This window comes from Acipenser ruthenus, chromosome 7, assembly GCF_902713425.1.
Source record: "Acipenser ruthenus chromosome 7, fAciRut3.2 maternal haplotype, whole genome shotgun sequence".
Classification (NCBI taxonomy): Eukaryota; Metazoa; Chordata; class Actinopteri; order Acipenseriformes; family Acipenseridae; genus Acipenser; species Acipenser ruthenus.
Genome location: NC_081195.1, coordinates 41,747,065 through 41,770,875, shown reverse-complemented (window position 1 = coordinate 41,770,875; position 23,811 = coordinate 41,747,065). Strand labels below are relative to the sequence as shown.

Sequence of the window (23,811 nt, the reverse complement as noted above, 5' to 3'; positions counted from 1 at the left end):
TTTATTAAATGAACCATCTGAGCTGATAAGTGTCCCAGGGTGTTTAAACCTGTTGTTCGAGTGCCATGCAGACAGCTGAGTTTAGTGCTTGGATAAGGTAGTGTAAACAACCTGATAAATGCACCTTACCTTTTTTTGACATCCTACAAGTAGTAAAAGTTCTGTTTTAAGTAGTACAGATTACAAAAAGATTTATACCGGATTAAATGATGGCTGTGCTGTTTCACATTTTATTCAAATGCATGCTAGGGTTGATGCTTACAGACTCTGTTTCTGCTGGAGTTCATTTCAGTCAATAGAGCAGAAATATCACACAAAGCTAGTAAATAGCTGAGTGATTTGTAATGACAGTCAATGACTAATGAATGCAGTAAATAGGACCCTGTAAAAAAAAAAAAGGAAAATAAATAAATAAATAAGGAAGCAAGGCTTGCGTCATTGCTTGATCGTTCCTCAAACAAAACAGTCAAAGTCCGTGTTTAGGTGGGGGCAGGATTAGACTAGTTGCAATCCTGTTCAGATCAGTGTTGTCCTGCACTGTATGAGAGAGTAAAGATCAGGGACGTGGCTTGTTTGTCCACGGGAGTGTGTGCATATCATAACTATTGGAAAGCCAACATGCTGGATTTATTCAACTACTTTTTTCAATCTTAAATTGTATAATATAACAAATCCTTTCAATGCAAAGGGGTTTATTTTTACCCCCCACTTTACATTTGTGTGCTCGCAAATCATTATGCTGGGTGTTTTATATGTTTTTGGGCAAACACTTTATTATTACAATCTACAAGTAAGTTTGTTGCCTAAAACCATCGTTATGAAGGAGTGTGTACCTATTTCTTACCTAGCCATTCCTAATTTTATAAGTCACATACCTTCGTAACATCCATTCATACAAGAAAATGTAGAAAAACTATTCAAACCGTTTGTCATTGAATTTAGCATTTCTAAATCCAGCACTATTCAGTAATGAGTTGAATACTTATTGCCTTCAGACATGTGTTTGTAACCCTTACTCTAGACAGTCACAAATTAACAGCACTCTCAAGGCCCCGGATCAGGCAGCTGTAGACAAAAGAGCACAAGCGTGATTATAATAATACTGTATAACATTGTTTAAGTGATCAGTATAATGACAGGTGTAGGTTTAAGGTATAATTATGTAGCTTAAAAACATTACTGTTCTTCTTTATAGGTAAATGTAGGGAAAATGGACTCTCCTATTGAGAAGTGGAACCTGATTATTGGAAATCTGGCACTCAAGCAGGTAAAACCACAGCTCTGTGCCATTTTGTAGCAGCAGTATGAACAGTATTGGCATTTTACAATGAAGTGGTGTCTGACATTAGAGAATTGCTTTCTAATGTGAGGAGATTGACCTGTTGACCTCTCACTTCCCTTTCTTTTTACATAGGATCAGAATGAGATTGTTGCCTTTTAAACATTAGACATTTGACCTAAGAATGATGTTTTCTGAAGTGAGATGTTTGCTCTTCAAAATAAAAACGGTCTATAGCAGATTGTTGTGGACCATCACAGATTATGTTGTGTTGTAGGTTCAGGCGACCGTGGTGGGATTCCTGGCTGCAGTGGCTGCAGTCATCCTTGGCTGGATCCCAGAAGGGAAGTTTCAGATGGACCACGCTGTGCTTCTCTGTTCCAGCAGTGTGGCCACCGCCTTCATCGCTTCTCTCCTGCAAGGTGAGAAACACCACAACCTGTTAGGGATAGCTGCTAAGGGGTTCACCAGCATGGGGCTGTCTGAACAGGTTTAAGGTACTCCCATCCCCTAGGGATAACTGAAGGAGAACCTGTCGGATTAGCCCAGTCACATTTGGAATGTAGCAATCCTCAGGGTAATTTCGCTGTGAATGATTGATTTAGTAAGACGAATTCATTCACCAATCAGGAAGCTCTGTGAGCAGGAGCTGCCTCGCTGTAGTTGACCGCTGGAACATTCAGATAAAATCTTTTGCTTACCCCCTTCAGGGAACAAATACTGCAGTGCTTACACAGAGCTCTGTTGACTGAATGATTATGTCGTATTAAATTAAGGATATTTTCAAAATGCTGCACTTGCAGTTTGTTGACATCCAATACAATACCAGGCGTGGCACTCCCCATTACAGAAACCCATTTTTTGGGGTAAGATGAAAAACAAATGTCCCACCCAGTTATTCCACACTGGTAAACTTCCACACTGGTAATATTTAGGATACCAGTGCACTTGTGGGTTGGAGTGCTCATAAGCTAATCGATAATTATTATCGATTAGCTTGGAAAGGGTTTGAGGGGGATAAACAGACAATATATGCCCTCCCCACCCCCAATTGTTCTGCTTTCTTTAAAATAGATAACATTTTGGGGTACCATTTTAAGTGCCCCAATACTTGCTGAAGAGTGGTGTATAATAATATATATTACATGGAAAGCGTACTCCAGTTGTTTATTGATTTAAACTTTCTCTTCTCCCCCTTTTCTCGTCAGGTACTATAATGGTCGGTGTTATCGTTGGCTCAAAGAAGACGGGCATAAACCCAGACAATGTTGCTACCCCCATTGCAGCCAGTTTTGGGGATCTCATCACTCTTGCCATATTGGCTTGGATCAGCCAGGGTCTTTACAACTGTCTTGGTAACTAATTTACTGTAATTCATTCACTGTTTAATGCAACTGCCCCAATGGTTGATAACATTATGAAAAGATGTGACAAAATGCTATTTAATTTGAGTGGGAATGGGAATATATATAAAGTGGGATCTATACAGTTTATACCACTCATCTGGCTACATTTCTATAACATTTATGTCATATGCTAGCGACCAGATCTTTTTTTTTCCATTGTGACACACAGCACTGCAAGTACAGTAGTCTCTGCCTGTAGGAACACCTCCTACAGAACACTTTAGCTAAGGGAATTTTTCCTATTGTAAATGCTCCGGCTTAAAAGAATGCCTATAACGATTCGTTCACAACGAATACAGTACTGTTTTGTAAAAAAGCGACTTGTCATCGCGAGAGTGTCTTGAGGGACACTGATTGGTTTATTACGTTTTTCTAGACCCCCGTCATGTCATTGCCTCTTTGTATTCTGATTTCCACGAGTGCACCTCATCGCTACAAAATAGCATGTAAACAAACAGCAAAACGAGTCCGCTGTTTCTCATTCACAAAGTTGGAAGTGTGGTAAAGCACATATTTGTATGATAAAGCATAGATAAACAGACACTGTCAAGTGATTTTTGTCCTATATATTGAAACTGTAGTATTTGCAACTTCTACAGGTATAGGATAGTTAATAGAAGGAGGAGCATGTAGTGACAGCAAGGGAAACTGAAAAAAATCTTGTTATATATGGTTACATAGTATAGTAAACTAAAATAATCCAGAACTGAATGAACTGCCTTGAGCAGTGCAATGAGCCACTTACTGCACTGCACTTTTTACACTGTTCTACAGTATACAGTAGCACCTAAGATAAACATTTCAGAGACTAAAATGTACAGAAATTGGGGCAACACTGTCTAAGCAGTACTTCTTTTAAACACAAGAGGGCACCATTGGATATGACATATTCAAGAGGTGAAAGATGTCATGGTCAAAAATCCTTTAAAACAATAACATTTGAACTTTCAAACCATTACAGAATTCTCGCAAAAGTTTTTAAAATACATGCTACAATTATTTTGATTATTATTGATTATTTATTTGTTTTGTGCTTTGGCACATTACTCATTCCACTTGCCAGAAGGAAAGCTGGTGATTCAAGTTTGGAAGTGGCAGGAAAATCTACAACACACTTCACATGTAGTAAAGTGGTTAACTTCAGGGCGCATTGAGTAGAAGGAGAAAACAGACTTCCGAGCTGATTCATTCTGAAGATAACGGTCAAGCATGTTTTAATAGCAAGGGAGTCTTGTTGTGAAGCTTAAATTAAGCTCACTTCTGGAAGTTTTTAAAAGAACTAAAACTCCCAGAAGCCTCACGCTGTGGCTCTCCTTCTTGGCACCGTTTTTTGTGCGACTTGCATGTTTTCAACATCGCTGTGCTGATGCTGCATGTTCCTTTGACAGTCTTGTATCTGGAGGTTACGTCCGAAATATTTGGAAAGGACTGAATTGGGAGGGAAAAAAAAAAATTCTGTCACACCTGTAAAATTTAAGAGAATGTTAATACAAGTAAAACGGAATAAGAATGAGCTGTAAGGTTTTTAGGACACTATTTTTTACCAGCTTTTAGGTTGGCAGCTTTGACCATCTTCTGGGAAGGTTTGTAATTAAATCTGCAGCTAGGGGTAGAGGTTAGTTTTTAAAACCAAGGGGGAGATCAGCAGATATTATTTTTTTCTCAATTTAAAGTGATCCATTCCTATTTCACAGTGGAGGCGTTCCTTTGCATTTTTTATAAAGGTACTTTTTTATGGTCAAATCTTATCTCGTTTCCCTCATGGCTCCGAAGTGGCAGCATTCCATCTTCCTCACTGATTAAAGGTTTTCTCGAGGCTTTGTGTTCACTGGTCTGTAAAGCTTCTTTCAATTTCCTGTCCCTCATCAAGGAGGCAGCTTTAATATAATGAAATTGACCAAATCCAAATGTTGATGTGTTTGGAGACTGTTTGGTTAGTGGTTTTAGGCTCCCTTAATATTTGATGGAGTTCGTTCTTTTTTCCCCCGTGGGCAGGCCCTACTGTAATTATATGTTTTGTTTTTTTCTGTCGGTATAACTGATGCTCCAGCGGCGTGCCGAACTGAATTCAAATACAAAATATTTATATAATGAGTAGAGCGGTGTTTGAAACAATTAAGTACGCCTTGACACTCGCTGGTCTTCCTCTGCCCCTCCGAGCGTCTCTGGTGCGCCTTGGTTTCATACGGTGCTCCAGCAGCAAACTGTACTCAATGCTAATATACCCAAATTATATGCTAAAAAGTATTGTGTGTCCCATAATGCAACACCGATCACCTGTTACCACCAGAATCAACTATGGCAGCGTCCACAGAAGAGCAACCTGTTCTGAGTCTCACACTTGTATTTAAGCATTTCATGAAAAAAATGTCTTGTCGCCACCATCATGCTAGAATAGCCATCATCTTTCTTCTTTTCTTTCTCTCTTGAAAGATCTTTCAAATAATGATTTGCCATCTGGTATCACTTGAATCCATATCTAACTCGCTAGCTAGAACACGGAATGCTATGTGATACAGTGGATAAATGTCTTCATTGGTACAATTGCACAATATCGATAACAAACGTAAACAAACACATACATTCACATTCACTCACTTCCTTATTTTGTCATTACTCACTGCGATGCATTGTGGGAGATTGCTTCGGAATAAGTGCGGTGCGCTTCTGTTCTCCAGTATGAAATCAAATATAATGAAGTGCGACGCTAACGCATACTTTTCAATTCAGTTCCGCATGCTGCTGGACTGTCAGTTTGAAATGGGGGTTAGGTTTTTTTTAAACCTAAACAAAACCCAATATGTAGGCAATTGTTCATTCATAACACTTGATCTTAAGTTCTGAGGTAAACCTACAGTAGCCAAGGAGAAAAACGACCAACTTATGCCTTCAATAGTAGACGTTTTTTCAGTTAGGCTGCAGCACAGGAACACATTGAAGTTAGAAAGTGTTGAAACTCCAGTAAAACACCAAACCCTCTTTTCAAAAAGTCTAAATTTCCTTGGTAGAAGCACTAAATCATAAGGGGCAGAAAGCTCTCTGTGAACAATTGCAGGCTTATCTATCACAGGTCTATAAATGTTCAGGGTTGTCGCTTGCTTGTATTGTATGTCCAGCTGTGGCATTGTACTAATAAGTAATAAGCAAGCACTTACTTTGTTAATGAAGCAGTCAGAGCATGGTAACCGAGCCTGTTAGGAAATAAAGATCTTTCTGTTTTCAAAATAGTAAAAGTCTATTCTACGAGATGTCTTTTAAAATTCTTGCTCATCGCTACTATGCTGTTTTACTAACACAACAGTATTCCTTTGATTCCCATGATTTATTTGTGACAACATTTTCATCCGGGATACTGTCTCTTGAGACTGAAACCATATTTTCACAAGAAAATTATAATTATATTAATAAAATAAAGGTAAAGGTAAATAAGTGGCTGTAACAGTGTATATTGATTCCTCAGAAGTGGATAGGCGTAAAACAGGTCACATTTAATTTATTTTTTTATCTTTTGTGTTTCATCCCACAGGGCCACACCCCTATGTGTCTTCTTTAGTATGCGCTTTCTTCCTGGCTTTGACTCCCCTGTGGATCGTAATCTCTTCAAAGCACCCAGCCAGTCGGACCCTGCTATACTCTGGGTGGGAGCCTGTCATTACAGCCATGATCATTAGCAGGTAGGAGCATTGAGGGATTCAGTTTCCACTGTACTTCAGTCACCTGTCTGTGTTTGGGTGCTAAGGGTCCCACTGCACCTCCCTCTTGCATTGCTTTACTGATTAATCCAAGAAAATCTATCGGCATCTATAAAGAGGCTTGCTGCTGTTGTGGAAAAAACATTTGCTGTGGATCAGTGAAACCTTGCAGCAGCAGGGCTAACTGTAAAAGTAACTTTCAAGCTTATTTCAGAAATGTTCTGATTGTTACAATCTTTTTTTTTTTTTATTTATTTTTCAGTATTGGGGGACTTATTCTGGACAAAACTGTGTCTGATCCAAACTTGGCCGGCATTGTTGTTTATACTCCAGTAATTAACGGTAAGGAAGTTTGCAAAAGAAGCGTTTTTTGCAAGAACTTTAAACAGCTACTAGGGAAACATTTCTGTGATGTTTTGGTTGGCAGCTCCAGCCTCTTCTGGGAGAGGTGGTAATTGAATGAGGGGTTTAGTCTTTATACTAGGAGACAAAAATCAGTCAATCTTTATTTTATATAGCGCCTTTCATAGTGGACCACCATCACAAAGCGCTTTAAAAGATGCAGTAACAACAAGAAAATCCTTAATACTTTAGATACAGAGAAATGCATATTACATGCTATACAGTAAAAAAAAAAAAAAAAAAAAAAAAAAAAAAAAACACACAATGCATAATACATTAAATACAGTGGAAAGTGCATAATACATGATAGCATAATACACTAAATAGTAGCAGCAACACAGCAGCTAATGGCAGATATCAGGCTTAAAGAGCATGGAAAGCAAGAGTCTGTGCCATGAAGCTAAACGAGCATGAAGATGAACCGAGAATTGCTAATAAAGATTTTTTGAAGTTCTAATTTTATAAATTTTAGAATTTTATTTTTCTTTACTCTGTTTATGTTCAGAAATCTGATTTTTGGATATTTTAATACCAATTAAAAAAAAAAATTAATGTGTTGTTTTTTTTTTTGTTGTTGTTTTTTTGCTGAACATTGTTAAGAAAATATATTTGATTTATGACAGCTACACAATGTTAATGAAGGAATCTGTCAGGTTTATGTCTGGTAAAATCCATTTGGGGGAGGGATAGAAGTCTTTTATTGTCTTTTATTGTGTAAAATCAGTACTTGGAACAGTCCTATACAGCAGATGTTTTTTTTTATGCGTGTTCTTTTCCTGAATATTAGTCATGATTGCCCCTGTGGCTGAGTGAGTGAAACCATTTAGAGAGAGAGAGGGAATTTCTGGGATTGGAACCCTGCTGCTGTCTCGCTCCACTGACCTATATTGGTGCCCTTGAGTGCAGCTATAGTACTGTCGGGGTCTTTATTATTATTTTATATTTTATTCTAGAGAACAGTTCCCCATTTTCCATCCAATATACTGTGTACACACTTCTCTTAGCTTTCAAACCAGGTACATTTAAGACAAGAACATGATGGGATTCTATATTGTTTTCCAATTACGTGTTTGTTGAATGTACGCTGAACCTAGGTTTTATTAACAGTATCTTCCATCAGGATGTGCGGGTCCTCCTTAATACTATATCGAGACAAGGCAAACTGACTTCTCACTTGTATATCATGTATTTATTTTCTCCAAAAGCTTAGGAGAAAAGTGGAACCTGATCAGGTAGAATTTTATATTTGAAATAACATTTACCCGTGTTCCCAACATTACACCTACGAGTTTACCGTGACTGTTTACTTAATGTATGATTATCATGTGGTACTTGTTAACCATGTTTTTCATCATGATTTCACTGAACTTTACTACACTATTATACCGATTATAATAACAGTAACAATTTTGCAATGAACGATCCACGTTGCAGTCAAACAGTGGTCTTTGTTATTCCTCCCACTGGCTGCACGTACACAAACATCTGTAGAGAGCTTACACAATAGACAGGAATTTCTGAAGTAATTACATTATTCCAAGAATTTAACAAACCCTTGAGATTTATTTATTTGTTTTGCAAGTAATTTTCACTTGCTCACTTGAGACCTCTTTTATGCAATTGTATAGGTGCACTGGTATTTATTTATCTTATATGTTGCATGCATGTGCTACAGTTTCCAAAGAAACCCTGTCTTCATCCCAGGGGGGAAAACTGAATAATGCTTTAAAAATGTTAAATAGGGAATACAGTTGTTATAGATAACTGTATTAGACATTCAGTGGTCAACAAAATGCTCTCACAAGCTAACTGAGGATTATCACAGGCTAACTGATTTCAATTCCCCAATTTCTAGGTATTGGTGGTAATTTAGTAGCTATCCAAGCTAGCCGAATATCTACCCACCTCCATTTCCACAGTATTCCAGGAGAAGTTCCAGAGGAGTCAAAGGGCTGCTACTTCCCCTGTAGGACCTTCTATGGTGCAGGTAATGGGCATTTCTTTTCTAGGGCTCTGAGTTGTGGCAAGCATTGGCATATTGAATTGAGTGGGTTAGATACTGAATGTTCTACTGGGGGAAAGAGTTGGCTTATCAGACACATAATTCCTGCAAGTGGCCATAGGCAATGCTATTAACCTCTTGAAAATGAAATATTGTGTCATACCCCCTCGTACCACCTTGCTTGCAGTAGCAGGAATAGATACAGCTGTTGAAGTGAGGGACAGCCAGCATGTGAGACTGAAGTCCTCAATATGGGGAAAGCAGCAATGTTGGGAACAATGTTTTAGAAATGTGGTGAACATGAAAATAGTTTAGTTGTTTCATTCTTGAAAAAGTAATGTACATTAGTTTAAAATAGTGCTTAAAGCTATTTTTTTTTTTGGACAAACTGAATTCTGAAATGTGGTTCTATCATTGTGTTTTGGACAAACAAAATACTTCTATTAAAAAGTTGTAACCACAGGCTGAGACATAAACCTGTACCAAACCATAATACTGAGCACAGGAACACTGTGGTGAACTATGATTGCACATTATGGGAAAACTATGGCAGACGGCATGTCACCAATTACACCAATTTAAAATGGACCATAACTTTAATAGTGCAAAAAATATAACTTTTTGGGTTACAAATATATAGTGCAAAGGTTCATTAAAATACTATGGTTTGTTTTAAATGAGTGTTTAAAAAAAGCTAATTACTCATTACAGTACACCCACACATTGCAGAACACCCCTGTGACTTTTGGAACATTGTTCACTACTTACTGCCTTCTGTGTACACAAAATGATATTCAGAAATTAGAGACTTTTAAGTAGTGGGCAGTTGATCTATTGCCCAGGACATGGAGATATATCAAAACAACCATGAGACAGCAACAGTTGGTATTGTAAATAAGAGTTACAAAAGTACCAGTGCTTTAACAACATAAAACCATGCCCCTGGTGAGGTCTATATTTGAGCAGTGGTATTTAACGGTTATACAGCATGGAACTCCAAAACTCTGTGGAAACGTTATTGTGTCCCCTGTCCACAGGCGCTAATCACCGGTCAGCCCAAGTGTTGCTCCTATTGGTCATCCCCGGCCACCTGATCTTTCTGTACACTATTCACTTGATGAAGAGCGGCCACACCACCCTCACCCCCATCTTCATGACGGTCTACCTGGCTGCAGCACTTCTGCAGGTTAGCACATTTTGATCTCAGATCTCAGAAGCTGATTTAATATTGGACCTGGTTACTTATCAGAGGGCAGGCTTCCAGCATCATTCTGTGTTCTAGGAAGTGGAGTTGACTGCCTGGAATGAAGACTTTTTTACATTTATAAATGTTTGTGCTATGAGCATACAAATGTGTGATTATTTTGACATTATATCTATTATAATTAATTTAGGAACAGACCACTATTACACTTTGAGGATTGAGGTGTGGGAACACCCTTATAAAAGTATACCACAGTATATCTGCTTGGTATTTTTGCATTGTTTCCAGCTACTCCCATGGATATACTATCCATTTACCATAGTCTTCCCTGGTTTACCATGTTTATTAATATGTTTTACCATACCATATTCTTTACAATGCTTACCTGTGCTTTACTATGCTTTATTACACATTGCTATACTTTTACTGTGGTAAACTTTTATAAGGTCAGGACCAGTTCCTTTGGGTAGTTATATGTAAACACAATTAGGTCACAACCCACAATAAGAAATTAATGTCAAACTATATTAATTCCACAGTACAAAGATGCTACAGTGTTTAAAATGAAGGGGAAATTTTCATTTTCAGGATGTACAGTAGTCTAGACACTATATTAAGTATGTACAGTAGCACTTAAATACATGCATTTGAGTATTTTTAAAGCCAGGCAGAAGGAAGACAGCATTAGCCTGCTTGTGAAAGATTTATTGAGGGATCTTCTATTCCTCCTGGGTAATTTAACATCGGTACATACTTCCTGCGTTGCTACTAAAAATGACACCACGCTGTTAAAAAAAAAAAAAAAAAAAAGCAAGCCATGAAAACGTTCCCTAAAGGTTTTGATTTAAAAAAAAAAATAAATAAAAATAATAATTCATAAAAGGGTGTATTACTTTTTTTGGTATTGCTAAAACACCAAAAGATGTGTTGTACATCTGAAAATGCTCAGTGTCAGATGATTGCCACCCTTTTTTTTTTTTTAAACAGTACTGACTGGAGTGTAATAGGAGTTCCCTCATTGAGGTGTTAAAGTATTGCCATATACAGGTCTGTTTGTCTCAGTTTAAAGAAAGGCTCAAGTCAGACTCCCCAGCTACAGCCTCCAAAGAAAACACACCCTGCACTTAAATACATTTTTTTTGGTGTCCACTAAGCACAGCCTGCTCATAAATAGCCAGCAGAGACTACAGGGTTGCCTATTGAGGAGGGTTGTGTATCTAAATAATATATGCATGTTTTAGCAAGAATAAACAGGGGGTGTGTGTTTGTCAGTTAAATGGAAATTATTTGACTCTATGAGCTCTTTCACAGCTGGGTGTTTCTCTACACCTTGTTTTTTTTCTCTCTTTTTTTTTTAATAGAAATAAAATATCAAGCCCTGGTTTATTCAACATTTGTTCAGTGTATGTTCAGTATATATTTTCTTTAAAAATATTAGTATTCTGTTAACACCTCGTAATTTGCTGGCTTTATGAGAGTGTTGTATCTGGTGGTGAAGTGTATTTCTTTTTGCATGGAAGATGTCTAATTTACTGTTCCAGTGTCTCAATCTTTAATTGGTTTGATTTGGAAGTCACAATGAAGTATTAATTAGTTTATTTAAAATGTTTAATTATTGGGCCATATTGGCACTTCTCCTAAAATATTAGTTAGTCCAAGATAAAGGTAATCTGGGTCTGTGAAACAGCAAAGATAGAACAAATGGATCATGAATAAAAATGGGTGCAAGTTAGCCTCTGTTTTTATTTGTTTGCAACTTGCCCTCTTTTTTTTTTTGTAAGTATCACATCTTTACATGGCTGATCCTTTTATTATAACAATTTTTAATTGTGGGGGAAAAAACCTCCACGAGAGACCGGCAATTACTGATGAGCCCCTAGAGGTCATGGTGGTAATTAAACCACCACACCCTACTTCTCCCCAAAGTTTAGTGTGCAGTCACAGTAGTTGCCATTATTCTAACTTGGCAGGAGTAACTACCATGTGTCTCAATACACATTTTTAAATATTAAGATTACATTTTGTCGTCACTGATGTATTCTGTTTCATGGTAAAATCTTGGCAAAGTGTAGTAGAGCAAAGAAAATCCTAGTAAAACAAGTTAGTTAAAAAGTAAATTTAGCCACACAGCCCCTTCGCTCTTCTGCTTGAGCAATAGGCTTATTATTAAAGTACATTGACTATTATTAAATCTCATCCATCGATGCACATTGTTAAAGCTCAAGTCTTATATGGTCAAACAAGTACAACAGTCTGGCCTGCTCACATGAGATGTTTTCACTGCTATGAAAAATAAAGTAATTCAGTATAAAAGTCTAACTCACAGTAGGAAACAGTAAAGTCAAAACGCATTCACAATGCAGGACTATGTAGAAGTAAAACTAGAGAGAGAGAGAGAGACAGAGAGAGAGAGAGTTTTGTCCCAGAATGAAAGTTTACCTGCAGGGTGGTGAACGGAATGAACGTTTTTCCGGCCTTGCTCATCAGCCAATCAGACCACAGAACACTTGTGCCAAGAATACACATCTTTCTCACTAAAGGAGGCCTGTCGTAATTAGGTAAACTGTTTTTCCTTCCTCGCTCCCTGACCTGTATATTATGCATTCATTACTAAATGTGGCTTTGTCTTTAACAGTCAGTATGTAATTCTGAGCTAACTTGCACTCATGTGTTCCCTTACCCCAGGTGTTGACACTCCTGTGTATCGCAGACTGGATGGTTCACTGCATGTGGAGGAACGGGAAGGATCCTGACAGCTTCTCCATTCCCTACCTGACTGCTCTGGGGGACCTCCTGGGTACTGCCCTGCTGGCAATAAGTTTCCACTTCCTGTGGGTCATTGGGGATCAGGACAGTGATGTAGGGGACTGAACACCTGCCTGCCTGCCTGCCTGCTTCCTGTCTTCTGAGACTGGTTACCTGCCTCTACCACCAGTCTGTCTGTTAATCTGCCTGTTCTTAAGCCACATTCACAATCTCAATCACTGGACCCTGTAACTGGTGCCTATCCCTTCTACAGCAAGTGTATTAGGAGTCTGACTGACTGACTAATTACCCCCTTAAGCAGAGTTCCCTGCAGTGCCAACATGGATACACACCAGCTGCGCATTGCAGGCTAAATCTAGATAGAGGATACATGAAGGTTATCTGTGAGAGATCCACAATTATCTCTCCGAGTTAGCTAGGCCTTGGAAGTAAACAGGATATTAGACTGAAGACCGTCACATATTCTATTTCTACGCAAGGTCAATTGGAACAATTCGCAGATCAGCTTTAAAAAGTGACTTCTGCACTTCTATACTTTTATCTGTTCTTGCAAGATTTATCTATTCAAAAGTTTTTGCCAGCTGTGGGCCTAAGCATCATTTATCATCTTCAATGTCAGTATGCATACCCTGCTGCCAGCTCCTAGTCTAATTAAGGGGCCCAGAGACCAAGCAGCTAACTCTCCCATGCATCTTTAATGCATCTGCTGCATTGATGTCTGTCCATTCACATGTGGCTCAGTGTACAGAGTCGTTACAGGCTTCTACACCTGTCAGACAGGAGCTTTAGATTGTATCAGTCACTTAACTCTGACTGAAAAGCTTTACTTTTTAAAAATAGTTTGAAGTCTTTTTTTTTCCTTTTCTAATGCTGACACAAAATCTCATGGTTCCCTGAAGGAAACTCTACAAAACATGCCTGTCTGGCTGTATCATGATCACTCAGCAGGTAGAGGCTGAAGCATCAGTTTACATTCTCTGTTTTAATTGACTTGGATTGCTGTTGGCATCAACCTAAACCTCCAAGCTGCAATCACAACTGGCATTAAACTGGGTCAAAAAAGTGCAACGTGGAACTTGAATGCAGTTTGACTGTAACATAATTTAAGCCATCAGTGCAAGTTATATCAAGCTATCTTCTCTTGTAGGTAAGCGGTTAAATGGTAGACATAGAAGTGAAGTTTCATGTATGGAAGTATCGAACCCCTCTGAGCAGTATATAGTACCTAGTTAGAGCAAGAAGCTGTTAACTCCTATTACAATCAAAGACCAACAAACTTCAAACAGACTGATCCAGCTCTTATGGGGACTTCAGCTGTCAAAGCACAAGAATTCCAAGTTACCTATTTGAGCAAATTCAGTAGACTATTGCCGCTGTTAAACTGCACATGTTTTTCTTTTCTAGCAAACTGATTTTTACTTTTGAAGCCTGGTACCTATTTTTAACATATTTCCTCCTACAGAGTTGCAGTTTTTATTACATCCAACTTTTATTTTCAGACACCAATGCACAGGTATGGAGTTATAAACCAATGGGTCAACCATTCCATGTGATTTGACTGTACTGCAGGATCAAGATTTTACGGATCACTGGTATATTATTTAAATTGTATACATCAGTAATGATACCTAACACGCAACGTGTTATGCTCACATAAGTGAGGGCCTGATCTGCTAAACTGGTCATTGATTCTGGTAATTTTCCATTTGGGGGTATTACTGCTGGTATACACCAGTGAAGGTTTTTTTTGTTGAATTTTAGGTAATTTTTCTTTTCTTCCTTTAAAATGTACTTTTCTTTTTTTTTATTGTCCTTGTGGCGCGTAGGGATATTCTCCTAGCATCGGGTAATGAGTTATCATACAGGATAAAGACATAGTGTTTTTTTTTTTGTTTTTTTTTACCCATTGACTTTTTGTCAATAGGTCATTGATCATATTTGTTTTGAGTCAATTCAGGTTCTTATTTGAAACATCATGAAACTTGTTTAGGATTAGCTGCATTGAACACTGCCTGATGGAGTGTGTGGAGGTGAACAATGCTGAGATCACATCTGTAGTGATCTAGTACTGTGGAGGTGAACAATGCTGAGATCGGATCTGTAGTGATCTAGTCCTGTGGAGGTGACAATGCTGAGATCGGATCTGTAGTGATCTAGTTAAGTCAAGCACAGTTAAATGCAGCTTATCAGATATGCAAAGCATTTGAAACATTTTGCATAATAAACAGCTTTCAAGATGTTTCAGTTAAGAACCAGAGTTGGCCCAAAACAAATTTGTTCCTCTAAAAGGTGGATGATTTATTACAGAATTTTGGGCACTGATCAAAAATGAACTGACAATAGTTAAAGTCCTACATGTAATATTAAATCGAACTGGAAGCTGGTAGGAAATAAAAAAAATGTTTGTCATTTCAGACACGCTTCAACAATGTTTATTAGCAGGTACTTGAACATTTGTGAATGTGATTGTTTGCAGAGCAAACTGTAAAACAATTTAAAAAAATATATATGCAGTATATATTGCTCTAATGGGCAATAGTAGGTATGTCTTTAAGTTCAAAGAAAAACTATGTATCTTAACTATTCACGCTCAGTCACTGGTGTAATTATAGTGTGACTGCGGGACACGGCATTAGCAACACCTCTTCTGGGACAAGTGAAAGGGTACAGAGCCTTCTACTTCTGAGTCACCAGTTTCATTCCAGATTGAAAAGCTGTCCTGTTATACAGTATAGAAATATTAACTTTTTTTCTAGTCCTATTTTAAGATGTTACTATTTATTAACTAAAAAAGATTTAAACTAAATAAAAGAATAATAACTAACACATTTACATGTTTGCTTATTTATTTGTTTGGTACTTTGTCTTCTTTACAATCTATACTTTGAGACCAAATCTGTTCAACAATTTAAAATAGCTCATCTACTGTATACCTTGTAGTATCACACCTGTTTAGAACAACTATGCTACAATACTGTTGCTCTAAACACAAAACAAAACAAAAAATCCACTAAGGTCTTTTGTAATGAACACCTTTTTAAGATAATTAATGTTCTTTTCAAACAGCCAATTATCTCTTTTAAACAAGCAGTTTAAGTCACATAGCTCCTCTTAAATTTGTATACATAAATATTGATCACAGGTGTGCCTACCTTATGGGCAGTCTTGTGAAAATTCAAGCTGTCATGTAAGGTCTCATGAAGGATTATTATCTCGGACAAGCCCCCATTATGTCAGTAGGAATTTTGGTGTAATGTTTTTTTGTTTTTTAAATAGATTTCCTTGAAATATAAAGAAAATACACTTATTTGTATATTTAAAAGTGGGATCTGAAGGTTTCACTGCCTTTAATTTTTATTATGGCTTGTATAGTACCATTGTAAAAAGTTTCAAAGTTGCTCAATGCAGTTGATCAAAAAAGGATGGAAATGTATTTAAATTACAGATATCCTGGTGTTAACTAGATATTGTGTGAAGGCATTTGGTATGAAACATGCAAGATACACAAATCATCACAAATTTACCATTCATGAAAAATGAAACTCACAAGTATGTCCTAATCTAAATGCACCGTAAACTTGTAAATTAGGATAATGAAGTGTATGCATTTTCCTGTGTAAGCCTTTGTGATGTTGAAAGTTCATTCAAAGGATTGTAGTGTTCGTTGTCCTGGTGTTCCGTAGGTAGAATTACTGATAGGGTTCTTGTAGAAGTTCTGGATTGTCCGTCCTCAGCGAGGTGTCTGGCATTACAGTCTTTAAGTTTTCAGTGGTAACCAGATGTAGAGTTCAAACAGGTAGAAGTTAAAAAGTTAGTTTCCAGTGTCGACAAGATGAGCCCTTTTCAGGTGGTTCTATGGATATTTTTCAATATCCAACGAGAGGATCATTTCATGTACCAAAGCCACTTCTTGATAAGGAGTTTGACATTTGGGAGGTTCAATAGCGATATCCAATCAAATGGATTGTTTTTTTTAAAACCCAGTCGGCTTTTCTTGGTTTCATATTTCTATGATTTTATTGGTAAGTCATCTTCAAGGGTGTGGTTTATGTTAATTGATATAGCAGATTTCATTAATTTAGAACAAAGAAGTCACTTTTATGAAATCCATTAGCAAATTTGATGTTGTTGCTGTTATCTCTGTGAATGATTTCTCAGCGTGTTTAACTGGCCCTTGCAGGTCATGGGTTTTATGACTGGCAGCTGTTTTCACACCAGCTAAGTTATAATTTTTAAGAGGCCAGAGTTTGTCTGATCTGTTGCCTGCATCTTATGAGATTCAGTGGTTAGTGTCTGTAGCTAGGCTTATATTTCTCAATATGTCTAGTAGTCCATGGGCTTCAAAGGAAGTGTTTTGTGTGATTGAAGTCAGCAAGTCAGAGTTAACTCGGGCATTCTAGGAATGTATTAGTCTTAAACCTTATGTTTTAGTTAAATTAATTCACAAATGGAGAATTTCTCTCACATCTTTCAACAGTGACAGATTTAATTTAAGAACTAGCAGAATTATTCCAGCACTGTAAGTATACTATCACTTTGTAGATCTCACATTATCCTATAGGAAAGAGGACTTACTATGGTAAACAGGCATTTTATTGAACAGTATTCTTTTAAATAGCAATTCCTGGACGAACAATTGTCTGGATGTTTTTTTAGGAGCAATTGATATATTTTCTTAACTAATAATATTGACAAAAAATATCATTAACATCTTTATCAGGAAAATGTGAGACATAGATAGCAGTGCTACACTGTATAATATAACTAAATGTGGGATTTTAAAGTAACCTGAATCACCCCCCCCCCCCCCCCCCCTTCCAAAAAAAAAAAAAAAAAAATGAACACCTATTCAACTGCCATATATGTTTATATATGTTTAGCCTGAGAAGTCTCACTTTCTTTAATATTAACTGTTAGGATAGGAAGTAAACAAAATAAATAAAGGACAAATTTCAGAATCTCACTGGCAGAAATCACACTTACGAGGTTACCAGCATCTGAGAAATAACTAGAAGAAATTCCAATACCCAACACTGACTAAACACTTCAAATATCTGTTAGAGAAACAAATATAGACAAGAATTTCTCATTGTAACACAATTGTACAGGGTCCTGGGTTCGATTCCAACCTCAGGGGTCTGTCTGTGTGGAGTTTGCATGTTCTCCCTGTGTTCGCATGGGTTTCCTCCGGGTACTCCAGTTTTCTCCCACAGTCCAAAGACATACTGGCTAGGTGGATTGGCCTCTCTAAATTGTCCCTTAGTTGTCCTGCGATGGACTGGCGTCCCGTCCAGGGTGTAGTCCTGCCTTGTGCCCTGTGTCTGCCTGGTTAGGCTCCGGCCCACCGCGACCCTCTATAGGATTAAGCGGTTACAGATAATGGATGGATCAAATACGTGTTTACCACGTCTGTCTTTCAGTGGTTCTAGATATTGGGTTCGCTGGAATCATTTATTTGATTAATGCTCTTTAATCTTGGGGAAACTTATTAATTTATTTTTCAATTTTGGCCTGTATTTTTTTTATATTTGGTTTACTTGTACAACATTTAATTGTTGCATTTTATAATGAAATTAAAAAAAATTCAGAAACATTTTAATATACAAGGTTTTATTTGAACAGGTTAAAGCCACACTATTGTTTTCTCCAAAACTACATACAGTGCCTTGCGAAAGTATTCTGCCCCCTTGAACTTTGCGACCTTTTGCCACATTTCAGGCATCAAACATAAAGATATGAAACTGTAATTTTTTGTGAAGAATCAACAACAAGTGGGACACAATCATGAAGTGGAACGAAATTTATTGGATATTTCAAACTTTTTTAACAAATAAAAAACTGAAAAATTGGGCGTGCAAAATTATTCAGCCCCCTTAAATTAATACTTTGTAGCGCCACCTTTTGCTGCGATTACAGCTGTAAGTCGCTTGGGGTATGTCTCTATCAGTTTTGCACATCGAGAGACTGAAATTTTTGCCCATTCCTCCTTGCAAAACAGCTCGAGCTCAGTGAGGTTGGATGGAGAGCATTTGTGAACAGCAGTTTTCAGTTCTTTCCACAGATTCTCGATTGGATTCAGGTCTGGACTTTGACTTGGCCATTCTAACACCTGGATATGTTTATTTGTGAACCATTCCATTGTAGATTTTGCTTTATGTTTTGGATCATTGTCTTGTTGGAAGACAAATCTCCGTCCCAGTCTCAGGTCTTTTGCAGACTCCATCAGGTTTTCTTCCAGAATGGTCCTGTATTTGGCTCCATCCATCTTCCCATCAATTTTAACCATCTTCCCTGTCCCTGCTGAAGAAAAGCAGGCCCAAACCATGATGCTGCCACCACCATGTTTGACAGTGGGGATGGTGTGTTCAGGGTGATGAGCTGTGTTGCTTTTACGCCAAACATAACGTTTTGCATTGTTGCCAAAAAGTTCGATTTTGGTTTCATCTGACCAGAGCACCTTCTTCCACATGTTTGGTGTGTCTCCCAGGTGGCTTGTGGCAAACTGTAAACGACACTTTTTATGGATATCTTTAAGAAATGGCTTTCTTCTTGCCACTCTTCCATAAAGGCCAGATTTGTGCAGTATACGACTGATTGTTGTCCTATGGACAGAGTCTCCCACCTCAGCTGTAGATCTCTGCAGTTCATCCAGAGTGATCATGGGCCTCTTGGCTGCATCTCTGATCAGTCTTCTCCTTGTATGAGCTGAAAGTTTAGAGGGACGGCCAGGTCTTGGTAGATTTGCAGTGGTCTGATACTCCTTCCATTTCAATATTATTGCTTGCACAGTGCTCCTTGGGATGTTTAAAGCTTGGGAAATCTTTTTGTATCCAAATCCAGCTTTAAACTTCTCCACAACAGTATCTCGGACCTGCCTGGTGTGTTCCTTGTTCTTCATGATGCTCTCTGCGCTTTAAACGGACCTCTGAGACTATCACAGTGCAGGTGCATTTATACGGAGACTTGATTACACACAGGTGGATTCTATTTATCATCATTAGTCATTTAGGTCAACATTGGATCATTCAGAGATCCTCACTGAACTTCTGGAGAGAGTTTGCTGCACTGAAAGTAAAGGGGCTGAATAATTTTGCACGCCCAATTTTTCAGTTTTTTATTTGTTAAAAAAGTTTGAAATATCCAATAAATTTCGTTCCACTTCATGATTGTGTCCCACTTGTTGTTGATTCTTCACAAAAAATTACAGTTTCATATCTTTATGTTTGAAGCCTGAAATGTGGCAAAAGGTCGCAAAGTTCAAGGGGGCCGAATACTTTCGCAAGGCACTGTATTTAGTTAAAAATAAAAGTTTATGAGCATGTAACTAAATGTTTAGAATAGTTTTTTGGCAAAGCATTGTAGAAGTGTGAAAATTGACACTTTGTGGTCTTACCTAAGCCAGATTTCAAGTTGTTTAGTGACTCATGATTTTAATTTAAAAGCTGCTAAACACAAACTAATATTGCAAAATGACAAATACAACGTGAGAATAATTAGTCAGTAGAGGGCCCCGTATTGCAGTCGGCTAAAGCAGGAGGAGAATTCTAATCCCCACAGCTGCCATTATTAAAACTAGCATGCTGATATTAGGTATGAAATCCAGGACATCAATTAATCAGGCCTCTAGAAAGCCAAAGCAGAAAGGAGCTCGGAAACAATGCAATGAATAGTAAGAAGTAAGGAGATTTACAGGGAGAAGCCTTTCGTTTTGAACACTGCCACAATGATTATGTTTAAACATGCTGTGGTGCCTGTTGGTACCAGAGCTGAAGATCTGTAAGATTCTGGTAACCACTGATGCATGCAAATAAGCCAGGAGTGGCTACCAAGGTTCTAAATCAATTTATTAGCAACATTACCATTAGAATTGACTGATAAAGATGCTCCTCAATCACGTTCAAATATTGGAGCTGGAGCAAAACTAATTATTGAAGACCTTCTTCATTTATGCTTTTTTTACACTTTCATTAAGATATGGACTGTGTGGACTGGAATACAGCTAGAGTTCTTTACAAAGCCACAGATCACACCGGAATGTTGGCAACAGACATATGCGGCAGCTAATAAGCGTTTAGCAATAGGCTGGGATTTTAAAATTTGTTGTGCGGTTGCCGGTGCACCGCACCGAGCCAGCTGCACCAGCAACTCCGGCCCATGCATTGGTCACCGGTACTGTTCATGCACCGTACCGGGTTGCAGCAGCCTTGTTACCGCACTCAACCACGGCCACACCAGCACCGACCTGTACCGCACCGGCCCGTGCATTGTTTACTGGTACCACACCGAGCACCACACCGGCCTGTGCACATCACTTCGTAGCGGTAGACCCAGGTCCAGTGCATTGCACCTTGTCCTGTGACAGTACCCTGTCTGATAGCTGTAGGTACCATATAAAAAAACTGCATTATCACTGAGACAGTTTTCTGGTAATCATGCCTGGGTTCCACCAGTGCACGCAGTGCAATACAAACAGCCGGCCAGAGGACCGGCATACACTTTGTTTATCCAGCCTGGGTATTGAGCATGGGTCTCAAGCTGTGAAGGATCACTCTCAATCACTCTGTCATGGAAACAGCCTTTGCTCTTGAGGTCCTGAAGTAAGTTTGATTCCATTGAAATACAGGCCAATGCAGACGGTTTTGTTCCATTGAAATCCGCAGGTAGGTTTTCATTCTCTTCAAAGCAAGAAAATGAACGTGCTAATCACTGGAATGGTTAGCATTAACTTAAGTAGCTTACACACTTCTGGTATGGTTTCTGAAAGGTCGTTCTCTGTGATGAATTGCAATAGCTCTCCTGGTGGTTTATGGAAAGTTGCATCCTCGTACATAGCTTGCAGTTCATTCTTCAACCTTTGTTCATCAGAAAATGGATATGTCTGAAACAGCATCTTTGTCTCATCAACAGGGGGAACCCCCTTTGTTTTTGAGAAATCTTTAAAGAGTCCAAGATCTAGAATCCAGAAGTCGTCAAGCTTTTTCATGTCAGCAAACCTGTCTGATAGCTGACAAATTATTCCATCCAGAACTTCAAAATACAGGTGCTTGTATTTCTCCAAAGTGTTTGGGTCAGTGTCATCATAATCATCCCAGCCACGGCGGCGTCTTTTTCATTTGCTTATTGCTCAGGATCACGTGTATTTATTAGAAACCCCAGCTCAAAAGAGTCAGTCATATGTGGAATAGGCCATAAATGTTGCTGGATCCTCAAAACCCTGGCTTTGGGACCAGACTGTTAACACCGGAAGCAGCTGCAGAGAATTGATTCCTGCTATGTAAAAAAAAAAAAATAATAATAATAATAATAATAATCTACATTGTGGCAGCCTTACCATCTGACCCTTGGGTATAATTACCCATTATGTAATGGATTAATTTCGTACTTGAAAGGGAACGTTAGGTTATTATCATAACCCTGGTTCCCTGAAATAGAAATGTATCTATTACAATCTTCGGTCGCTGCATACATTACATACAGCAGGCTGAAGAAGAAAAAAATTGACTGGCGCTGTTCAACATGGAATCTAGTGCCTTCCAGGAGGGGCACAGACTGGCATAGTGGATACATTTCTATTTCAGGGAACCAGGGTTTTGATAATAACCTAACGTTCTCACTTAACCTGCACTGAGAATACATTACGAAACCACTATGAACCTGCTTGCTGAGGGGGGAGGTCAATCATTCAAACTGCTCCAAAAAAGGGGGTTCCAATCAATGAAAGATGTAGTTTCTATTGTAGTATTCTCTTCCCATACTTTGATTCCTATGCCAGCTCTAGAGAGCAGCTATTAGAACATTGCTCTTCTGACCGCACTTGTGACTTTAAACAAACATTCACTGCAGATAAATAGATAACCTACAATATGGAACCTGGCTCCCCACTTCCCTGGCAAGAACCAGGCATAATTCTATCAGGGTCTGAAGCAATGGAGACTAAACTCACTAATGAGATTACTGGATTCACTTTATCTTGTCAGAGGAATCCATTTAAAGGCTCATCGGCTGTACAGTATCTCTGGAGGATCAGTTGTCTTGCTCTGTTATGCAGGTTATTTGTGCTTTACGGTACAGAGCATCTCTTGCAGTGTCTATGTGTTCATGCACCCCTTCCGTAGCATGTCTTTATGTAGGCTGAATTCATTCAAATCTATGGGCCAGATTTATGAGGCTTTTTTCCCCAGTGTAGTTTTTACCACTTTTTTTTTTTAAACAGGGAACAACAGGGAAAACCAAGCCCTCTATGAACATTCTGCATGTCTAGTTTTTAAGGATTCGTAGCTTTTTGTTTCTAATAAAGCTCAGGAGAAAACTGCATTGGAGTGAATCTGCCTTCTGTGAGTAGATAAATAATGTACATGAATTCAATTTCCTCTACTCTCTGCCACATTGCACAGAGTAAACTGTGTTTTTGAGTACATTTAACTTCCGTTACTAATTGATTTTCCAGGCTTGTTGAGGCGAATCTTCACGTAGCTATAATTTATACCATTAGATTTAATGGTGTAAACTTACATTCTCTCATTAAACCTTTTGGAATTTCTATGATGATAATGGTCTTATTTCGTCTTACTTAAAATTAGATTTTGTTTGAATTATATAATTAATGAAAATGTCACTCTGTGTTGATTTTTAATTCCTTATATGCATACTTTTAAGTTAAAATATTATTTTTTATGTAATTTTACCACATATTAATTTCCATGTTGGGAGTAGTTCTGTAATTCCAGAAGACCGCTCCTAACCTGCTCACTGTCTCTTATGATTGCAAATGGCTGCGTTCTGTCAAAAGCAGCTAGAGCTTACATTTGAAGCCCATTGGGTATGAATATGTTAAATTACTTGTTGGCTACTATATGAGGACATGTGTCCATTTCTGACCTTGCTTCAAACTAAGAGTGCTAACCTTAGGAGTATTACTCATGGAGTGCGCGATGAATCCCCGACAAACCACCTCTCCACACCCGTTGCATCCCTTTCCTCTTGTATGCCTCATCCACAGAATCATTGACACTGTTAGATCCACACAAGGCGTGCTGAGACTGACCACAGGACAATGTCAG

The 23,811-nt window shown here is 38.2% G+C and overlaps 1 protein-coding gene across 1 annotated transcript in view; it reads left to right on the top strand.

The window, feature by feature from the left end:
* LOC117415436 (solute carrier family 41 member 2-like) overlaps window positions 1-15,579 on the top strand; it is a 30,058-nt gene extending 14,479 nt beyond the window's left edge. Inside the window, exons 4-11 of the mRNA XM_034025778.3 lie at window positions 1,196-1,267; window positions 1,557-1,701; window positions 2,488-2,634; window positions 6,212-6,359; window positions 6,640-6,719; window positions 8,635-8,766; window positions 9,819-9,967; window positions 12,671-15,579. Of these exons, the coding sequence (XP_033881669.1) occupies window positions 1,196-1,267; window positions 1,557-1,701; window positions 2,488-2,634; window positions 6,212-6,359; window positions 6,640-6,719; window positions 8,635-8,766; window positions 9,819-9,967; window positions 12,671-12,856 (1,059 nt within the window). The 3' untranslated portion in view covers window positions 12,857-15,579. The remainder of the gene's footprint in view (window positions 1-1,195; window positions 1,268-1,556; window positions 1,702-2,487; window positions 2,635-6,211; window positions 6,360-6,639; window positions 6,720-8,634; window positions 8,767-9,818; window positions 9,968-12,670) is intronic.
* Window positions 15,580-23,811: the final 8,232 nt, after the last annotated feature.